Consider the following 10205-nt stretch of genomic DNA (forward strand, 5'->3'; position numbering starts at 1 on the left):
TATCTGTGGTCTGTACTCGGCTGTAACAGAGTGAGAAATATAATATGCTTGAATCACTTGAAATTAGTGACTATATTTGCATTCAAAAGCCCAAAGCTTATATATTTATTTCTAAGTTGAAATAACCCAACATTCTTTAAAAAGAAAGAAAGAAAGAAAGAAAGAAAGAAAGAAAGAAAGAAAGAAAGAAAGAAAGAAAGAAAGAAAGAAAAAAGTTACCCAGTAGGTAGGTTTTATGTTGTTTGGTTTTGACTTTTTTGGTTTTTTTTTTTTTTTTTTCAATTTAATATCAGAGATTTCTCAATATTATTTAGCAACATCATGTTGGTAAAGACATTTCCTGAATTTTAAATGTAAAGCATAGAGGGTAGTTTTGGTCATTCGTGGGGCCTAGAACTTAACTTACAAAGTTTGAGATTTACTACTTTGAAATGGAAATCGTAATTAAAATCAATAATGCTTGATTTCTGAAGATAAACAGATCTGAGTTTTTGTCTTTGTTTATAAGGTAATAGTTTTTCACTCTTTGCAGATCCTTCATGGATTTAAAAACCAAGTCGGGGATGAAAATTGGAGGCGATTCTCTGACCAGTTTCCTCTTCCCTTAAAAGAGCGTCTTGCAGCTTTCTATGGTGTTTAATCTAATACACTTAAGCTGCGTCCCAGAATTAGGGGTAAGTTACAAACTTTGGAAATTTTTAGAGTGAAAGTATTTAATGAATACGCCAGTCAAATAACGTCGTGTTGTCCCTCCATCTCCCCCGTCCTCCAGGAGTCTTAGATAAGCAGAAATCCTGGTTGATGCACTGGTTTGACTCTATACATTATTTCATCCCTTTCTTGTTTTCTGTCTCCCTGCTTGGGCGGCATTCTCAGTGGGTTCAGTTTTGAAGCCGTGTACCTTATAATCGTAGATAGAAGCAAAGACAAGAAGCTTTGTGTGTTGTGACCTTTAAGGAAACAAATTTAGAAAATTCTGGAAGTAGATGACATTTAACACTCGTTTGTTAATCACTTAGCAGCTACCCAGAATTTTTTCAAAGTTGTTCACTAATTGGTCTCTTGGTTTGAGGAAGTAGAGGGCCTCTTGGTAGTCTCTGTTCTCAGTTTGAGATAAACAGCTGTGCTCACTATGCTCTGGTTATGCTGAGGAGTAACAGTGTGGTATATAGTACGAGAACTTGGTGTGCTTGCCTTACCTACAAAGTTGACTTACTCTTGGGGTTTTGTTTTGTTTTGTTTTGTTTTTTTTGTTTTTCAAGACAGGGTTTCTCTGTGGTTTTGGAGCCTGTCCTGGAATAGCTCTTGTAGACCAGACTGGTCTCAAACTCCCAGAGATCCGCCTGCCTCTGCCTCCCGAGTGCTGGGATTAAAGGGGTGTGCCACCACAGCCCGGCTGACTTACTCTTTGGATAGTATAGTGAGCTAGTAAAAATTCTCCAGGTTTTGAATGAGACTTACCTATCTGACTGGAAGCCAGCCTAAGACACACTTAATGTGTAAAGTGTGTACTATACCAGATTGAAGTACCCTTTACATCACAAGGGTTTGGGGGTTGTTTCGTTTTATTTTTTTGCTAGCTGCTCGTTTAATCTGAGCATGAAAGATTTCATTATCCAAGTTTCCTAAGAGTAGAAATGAGTTTATATAGCCTCAGGCTGACTAGGCACTCTGTGAATTGTTCACTTTAGTTATGAATCCTCTGCTTCAGCATTTTGAAGTGTTTTATTTTTCTTAGGTCATGAGAATGCAATAAAGGGGAATTACTTAGCTTTAAAGATTCCACATCGAGCTAGTGAGTCTTAAGTAGTTTGTCATTCTTTAAATTGGTCAGTACCTTTTATTCTTGCTTCTTTATGCTTGCATGCAGAAGCAGGAGAAAGCAGTTGATCATACTTCACTGATGGGTCCGTTAACCTCTGAATTCATACGAACAGTTAGAAGTGACCAGAGTGTGGCCTGAGTGGTTTGTAGTATTTTTGTAAAAGGGCCACATATCAGACATTGGTTTATGTATTCTAGTAATCTTACTTAAATTTCTTATGTAACAATTTTTAAAAGTCTACATCAGCAAAAATGAAATTGCCTAAGAGTATACGAAATAACCAATAGGGTTGAAAGGATGACGAATTACAAACATCACGAAAATGGGTTTGTTAGACTGGAGAGATGGCTCAGTGGTTAAAGAGCACTAGCTGCTTAGAGGTTCTGAGTTCAATTCCCAGCACCCACATGGAGGCTCATAGCTGTCTGTAATGGGATCTGATACCCAATTCTGGCATAAAGCTGTACATCAGATAGAGCAACTCATATACACAATAATTTTTTTTTTTCCCAGGATTTTTGTTTTGTTTTGTTAGGCTTTTTGAGGCAGGGTATCTCTAGCTTTGGAGCCTGTCCTAGAACTCAGTATAGATCAGGCTGGCCTTGGATTCACAGAGATCCTCTTGCCTCTGCCTTCTGAGTGCTAGGATTATAGGCGAGTGCCACCACTGTACATGTTAAAAGAAATAAATCTTATTTTTTAAAGATGATGGTGGTATTAAATCATATTTTTGAATATTATTGAATGTTCTGATCCCAGTAGGGTAAAATTAGAATTTATTTTCTTAAACATCGGATATTGTGATTTCATTTTAAGAAAGTAAAGTGACATTATGCAGGAAATGTTCAGTTTGCGTGACACCCATTCTGCTAAAAGAAGTAAAGATAAATAACATGCAAAGCAGAATTTATCATATGAAGCACTATATACTGTATGTCCCCAGTGTGTGTTCACTTTCATATTTAATGCAGGTAACTAACTTGTTCAGTCTCACAAGAACATGGCATGCATGATCTTGGGCAATTTGTCGAATTTCCTTATTTCTTTATAGGTAAAGGTAGAAATGTTCTTTGACTGGTTTTGTGCTTCATTGGCTCTGAAAGAGAGGCAGGTATTAAAGATAAAATTGGTTTTGTTTTTTGCAGGTCCATCAGTCTTGGAGACTATAAGGGAGCCTCTGCACCCAGGGAAAATGTTACCCTTTACAGGGGGGAAGGGTAAACCAGTAGGGAATACAGTACAATCCCAACCCTACTGGGAGGGGCGGGAGGGAGGTGTTGCCGTCACTGTATTAAGTCGATGTTGGGAAATGTTTTAACATCTGGAGCCTTTGTGGGTGGAAATCTGTCTCCAATTACAACTCTGCACTGGATGTGAAGAAGCAAAAACTATTCAGTCTACTCACAGAACAGTACTTGCTGGAATATTATGGGGAATTGTACCAAAACAAGAACCACATAAACAATGCGTAGGGATAAGAAGGAGGAAAATCCCGTGGTCCACAACAAAGGAAACGTAAGAGTGGGAAGCTACAACAGTAAGGAAGCTTTTTTCATTAAAGGTTTTTATATAAATTTTCCCATGTTACGGGGCCTTGTTTTGCATGCTGATGAAGAACTACACAAAACTAATAGTTAAAATCAGCTTGCCTCCCCTAGTAGAAGCAGGTTCTTGGAAGTTACAATTTAAGGTACCCCCAAAAAGTTGGAAATAAAACAAAACAAATTTGAACAATGAAGCACCCTGTGAGATGCCAACGAGTCACTCCTTTTACCTTTGCGGGCTGGGCAGGGAGGGAGGAATAAATGGGGTCGGGGTATCAGACTAAAGGTGACATCTAATTTTACATTAAAACGTTAGTGGATATAATTTCATGGTTGTACTTCTTAGATTTAATTTCTAGGCCAACACGTTATCTTAAGGTGCAGTTTAAGGTTCAGGCATGCGCTCTGGCTCATAGTGATTGAAAGTGATGTAAATTAGTGGGACCGTAGCATGCTTGCATCACATAGAGTGCAGTTGGTATCCATTTACCTATGTTGCGCCAGTTTGGGTTGCAGTTTACCAGTTCAATAGCCCTGCATTAAAATTACTTTAAGATTTGTGGATTTTATTTTTATTAAGAATATAGATATATAAAGTACTGTAGTTTACAGCTAGGCCTTGAAATATCTTTTTAGGATCTGTTAGGAATAAGATTGATATTGTATTGTGTGTAACCTGCACAATGTGGAAAGCTGATATACCTGTGCAAAATCTCTGCCTCTGTGCTGTCAGTGTGGTGTGCTTTCTGCATGGTTATATACTACTAGTGATTTTATCAAATTTCAAATTACATGGTAAAAGATCTGTAAAAGGCTGCATAAATATTAGTTGGCACATAAAGACAATTGTAGAAGTTGAAACAGGATTGCTATATTTTAATGTTTATTCCCACTCAACATATTGCCTCTAAGCTTTCCTTTTTTTATTTTATTTTATTTTACTTTTTTGTTCAAAGCATGATCTTAAAGATACGTTTAAGTTAATGGATGTAATGCAGGGTTCCTACACTGTATTGGCGCATGTTGGTGGCCCTTTGTGCCCTAAGTATATGCACACAGGGTGCAAGTTCAAAGCTACAGAGTGAGAGTTGGTTTGGATCCTCTTCATTTCATTTGTTTGGCTTTTCTGTTATTTTCCCCCTCTACTTACATGTATTCCTGTGAATAAATCCTTGTTAAGTTAACCCTTTACTTTTCCTTCCATGTGTATTTTCTTACATACTGTGAATGTGAAGACCCTAACTGGTACACTTGATCTTATGTCCATATGAAAGTGCGAGTCTTTATTAATTCGGATTGCCTGAGCAGTGTGTATCCCATGATGATGAAGGAAAATGGAGAGTTTTGGGTTTTTTGTTTTGTTTTGTTTTGTTTTTAGCTCTGCTGGTCAGAGATAAGGCCACGCCTTTCCATTTTTCAATGCTGCATATTTAATCTGCAACAAATTGTTAAGCCATAACAGCCTTTTTATATTTTAATTTGTCACCTTTGCATTGCAGGATAAATACCGAATAACAGTTTTTATAAGCAGTTGCTCCTCTTTGCATGGTTCTGTTCTCTAAAAGTGTTGACTGATAAGGCCATTGCACTGAAGTGTGAGCTGTGTGCGTGTGACTTAATAAATGCAGTTTCAAAACATTTCACATGCATGGTAGCATGCAAAAAGGTTTTAGTTGTTGTGTATGTGTTTGTTTTAACATGTTCTTTTACCTTCTTTCCTTCTATTTTGGCTTTGCAAATTTCAGTCTATAGGGCCTGAAATAAAATCATCTAAAATGCCCAATCTTTGTTAATTTCAAGCTAGACTCAAGGGTGTATGGCATTTCCTTTTTAATACAGTTACCCTACAGAGAGCTCAAAAATTTGCTTCTTGGGTTGGCTTTAAAGCCGGAGCAGAATAACTGTTTTATCCTTGGGTTGTATATGCCATGCAGTGCTTCAGATGCTTTCCAGAACTTAACATAGGAGGTAATAGTCTTGCATAAGTAGCAAATAAGCAGCCAGATTTGTCTCTTAACATAATAAAACAAATATAAAAACTTTCAATAAAGTTATATGGACCTGTGATTAACAATTCTGTATTAAGTAAAAGCAATATTGTCACCTGTCTGATTAAGAATATGTTTCCAATTTGGCAGTTATGCAGCACAAAAACAAACAATATTTAGTTTTGTAGTAAACAGATTTGTTTCTAAGTTTAATAACTTTATAATAGAAAATTAAGTAAATATGACTGACAACCTAAGATTAGAGGCATTTTCTAATGTAGTTTTCTTGTTGAGGCTATTGTTTCTTCCTAATTATATTTCAGACAACATAGTATAGCACAGGAATTTGCAGAAGCCATGTAACTTTTTTGTTTTTTTTTTTTTTTTTTTTTTTTTTTTGAGGTAAACGCTGAGTTAGCATATATTGTTTTGATGAACGTAACACATCATGGGATATATAAATATATATATAAAGCAACTTAATTCTTGTGCAGTCTTGATAGCTTTGAATGTTGACTGAATGTCTGTGAGATCGTGCGTTTGTCATGGTTACATTCCAGTGTTTCTGCCTCTTGGCATGCTTAAAGCGCGGCTTCCTCCGCCTGCTCCTTTCACACTAAAATGCTGTTAGTGTGCTCAGCTACAGAGCTAGCCGCTGCTGAGTGATGTAGATTTTCTACTTGAATATTTTTATGTTGTAGGAACCTCAGGAGGTCAGTGTTTACTGTTTTATATATGCCTTCTTTTCCTGTTTGAGCTTCTCTCTTTGAAGGATTCTAACAGAACAAAAGCTGCTGATCAACCTAAGTTGGAAACAGAAAGTGTGTCTAGTAGCGTTTAAGAGCATACGCGGCAGTTCCATGTTACAGCCCATTAGTTAGCAGTGAACTTAGTGCCACAGGTGTTCATTTCTTCAGGAAGTAATTTTGCTTTTTGTATTGTCTAATCTCTTTATGACTTCATACTGTGTAAGAAAAATCACTTTTGTATTGTTTGTTGGTTATTTCCAAAATAATCAACTTGTAAATATCCTTAGAGCCAGTTCTGATGCTTACATTATTGCTACTTGATTTTGTTATGCAACTTAGATTTCAGATCTTAAAACACTTAACCAAGCCATTACATCTTAAAACAAAACAAGTAGCATACATTTTGTAATTAACATTGATAAACACTGTGATTTTTTTGGTTAAGACTTTTTCATTGATCTGAATTGCTTAAATTGCATATATTGTAAAATAGAGTCAGATGTATATTTTAAAATAATTTCAACTGACTTTCCTCTTACTGCTTTGTCTACTCAGTTATGAATATTCAGATACAAGTTTTATCTCAGGTGAATATCCTTGTATCATTTTGCTTTGGTGACATGTTTATAAAGAAAGATCATCATACTTAATAGTCTTGGGAGGTTTGTGAGTTGTTTTTGTTGTTGTTTTTTATGTATTTTATTGATAATCTTCCCAGTTAGTCTGGTGTTCCCTCCCTCCATCCCCCAATTGTTCTATCAGACTGGAGCAATACAGAAAGCTCTCCACATTTAGTATGCAGATTTATCTGAAATTGAGTCAAGTTTGGTTCTCCTCTTTTCCAGACCCTCAAAATACAAAAGTGGAACCTTTTCTCCCTTACATAAAATTTTCTGCATAGTTGAGGTGCCGGAATTAAATTATGTATTAAACTCTTGTCTCAATTTAACACCTTTGCAGTGAAGAACATTTTTTGCTTCATATAGTTAATTATATTCATATTGAATGTATTAACAGATGCCAGGGCAAAAGCATTCTTCCCAAGAGAAGAGTGTCGTGCACACCTAAAACCCTGATTCCTTCCTTTGCTAATACTACAGGTGCACACAGATTTGCTTACGGAGTTACTTTTGCAAATATTACAAGGCAGGGAGACACTAATTGTTGCTGCTAGTACTGTTTAATAAAGTGAGTAAGCATTGGAATCTAAAAGGAAAATAGGTTCTTGTGGTTAACAGCCTGGGATAATTGAGAAGGAAAAAGAGCAGTAGCGGCCTGTGTTGGTAACAATATTATCTAGTATCAATACCATACAGTAGCATTGTATATCAACTAGTGAGTGCACTTTGTAGTGTATTAAATATGGCAATGCTTCTAAGGCCTCTTTCAAGTTAAGTTTCACATGAAAGTTAGTTTCTCTTACCTGTATGCTTTCTGGGTAAGTAGAATCTAGCTTCAGGCTTGATATAGATCTTCTCCCTGTTGGTATTACGTATATGTAGATAATTCTCAATGCCTAATTATTATACTTATTCAATTGTAAGGTATACGCTTAATTACAGCAACTGCTTTTGTGGTTTGTATCCCAGAGTGTATTGTGTTGAAATAAAAAGATGCATAGCAGCTGAATGTATGCATGACTTAGAGGAAAGTTAAAGCCGGTTTTCTTTTCCCCACCTCTGTACATTAAAAACTAAGCCAAATCTATTTGCCAATAGTAGATCACTAATTACAAAGCCAGTAGTTTGTCTTTTTGTAGGAGTTTTTGTTTGCCATAAGTCACTCTTACTGCGGCTTGGTATTATGCAGGATTATCTATTTCACAGGTATAGTCATCTTGCTCAATGCCTGCTGTAACGTGGTTAGCCTATAAGGCAGTGTTGTCCCTCCTGATGTCCACCAGGTTCCACTATATTTTCCTCTTACCTTTTTGTCCCTGCTTTCCTATGTGGATATATAACCAAACTGAACTTCATTGGTTTTTTATGGAGATAATATTAGATAATACTGTGTAATTAATTTTACTCAATAGATTATCATCTTAAGAGATGCTTAAATGTGGTAAATCACTTCATATTATGAGAGTTTTACACTTAATCTTCATGCTAATGTTGGGTGCAATAACTTAGTAGTACTTGCTTAGTTATGAATAACTGGATCTTTCTGCTGACAACTTAGGTTGTATGAGTTATGCTTAAAAGCTTTAAATCTGATGTTTCCTGTACCTACCACACTATGTTAGAATGTGTCCTTCAAACATCCTCCTGCAACTTCTCAAACTGTACTCAATTGATATTTCTTGAAGTCTAACTCTGTGCTAACAGATCTTCATTTTAAATAGAATACGGTTTTAATTTTTGATAAGCTGCTGAATTTTAAAGAGAGTTTTTTGGGGCCACCAAATATTTTGGATCATGCAGAGAATATATATTGTACTGTAGTAATTTTGTATTTACATTTGTATGATGTGACATGATAGACGTGAATGTTAATCACTGCTTGACTATGTTAATAAAGTTGTTTAACTATAGATGTTGCACTCTGATTTTTAATGGAAAGAAATTCTTTGTCTTCCTCCATTTTGTGTCCTAATAGATTTGGTGGGGTTTTGGGGGATGGGATTAAAGTGTTGTGTGATTTTTATTGGTTTTGGTTTTGTTTTCTCTATCTTACACATTAGTGAGCTATTGTTATCCAAGCAGCCTTTTTTTTTTGATCACGTACTACAGAAACTTGCCTACATTTTAACTTAACTACTATTAATGCTTTTCAACTCAAGCTGCAGAGGATAGATGCAATAACTGCTTTGCCAAAGGAAACGAATAGAGGTGACCCTGTGACATAAAGAGCTAATCATAGGGAAGACAGTGTAAAAGTGTCCTGTTGTAGCTCTGCTCCTTCAGAAAACTGAGACTTGTGGTTTTGGAAGTTAACACTTTCAAGTCCTTTCCTCTTTAGGCTGTAATCAACAACGTAATTACATATTACCAATTAAAATGTAAATATATTGATACATCTAGAGTCCGCATACATAACTGTAAAGTGCTCTTTTTAACCCAAGTATAGAACATTTTAGAACAAGAAGGGGCCTGAGGTGAGTCATTACAGCCCAGAAACTTACAAAGTGAAGCTTGGGTTTCTTGGCTTTTATTAAAAATATTTGATGGAAGCTGGGCAATGGTGGTGCACGTCTTTAATCCCAGCACTCGGGGAGACAGAGAGGTGGATCTCTGTGAGTTTGAGGCCAGCCTAGTCTACAAGAGCTAGTTCCAGGACAGGCTGCAAAGCTACAGAGAAAGCCTGTCTTGAAAAAAATTTGACGTAACACAATTATGTTGGCGAGGATGAACTGTGCATTGGAACTGAGATACAGTGTTCTCTGAAACACCTGGCAGAAGGAATTCTAGAGTGCAGAGTTGGGGAGAAAGGAGTATAGGAGTCAAGAGGGGTCAAGGACACCAAGGAAACCTACAGAATCAACTATCCTGGGCTCACAGAGACTGAACCAACAACCAAGGAGCCTGCGTAGGACTGAGCTAGGCACTCTGTACATATGTTATAATTGTATAGCTTGGTCCTATTGTGGGTCTCCTACAGTGGGAACAGGGGCTGTCTCTGACTCTCTTACAGGCTTTTGGGACTCTACTCATATTGGGTCACCTTGCCCAGCCTTAATACACGGGGAGGTGCTTAGTCTTAATACAGCCTGATATGCCATGTTCTGTTGATACTCAACGGAGACCTGCCCTTTCCTGAACAGAAACAGAGTGGCCTGGGAGGTGAAGAGAGAGGGAAAACTGACCAAGTTGTAAAGGAAATAAATTGATTAAAATTGAAAAAACAAGAGCCCAGAGTGTGAGGTTTGTTTTGTGGAGATGTTCATTTTAATCTGCCCGATCATTAGTTCAGGTTCTAATTTGCTTCCTAAAGAAATTGTTCCAGAAGATGACATCTTGACATTTTTAGTGAAACTACAGTCAGCAGCTTTATTCAGTTTTTTATTCAAATGATTTTTTTTTCAGTTTATATGATAGGCATATTGATAAGCAAGTAAATAGGTCATTCTGTTTCTGAACATTTAAAGTCTGACCTTTAAAGA

General features: G+C 36.6%; 1 protein-coding gene across 2 annotated transcripts in view; it reads left to right on the forward strand.

Moving 5' to 3' along the window:
* Positions 1-8636, forward strand: part of Tnpo1 (transportin 1) — an 84353-nt gene extending 75717 nt beyond the window's left edge. For both annotated transcript variants that reach the window (XM_075976233.1, XM_075976234.1), the window contains exons 24-25: positions 533-674; positions 2971-8636. In XM_075976233.1, the coding sequence (XP_075832348.1) occupies positions 533-640 (108 nt within the window). In that variant the 3' untranslated portion in view covers positions 641-674; positions 2971-8636. The remainder of the gene's footprint in view (positions 1-532; positions 675-2970) is intronic.
* Positions 8637-10205: the final 1569 nt, after the last annotated feature.

Source organism: Microtus pennsylvanicus, chromosome 6 (assembly GCF_037038515.1).
Source record: "Microtus pennsylvanicus isolate mMicPen1 chromosome 6, mMicPen1.hap1, whole genome shotgun sequence".
NCBI classification, from domain to species: domain Eukaryota; kingdom Metazoa; phylum Chordata; class Mammalia; order Rodentia; family Cricetidae; genus Microtus; species Microtus pennsylvanicus.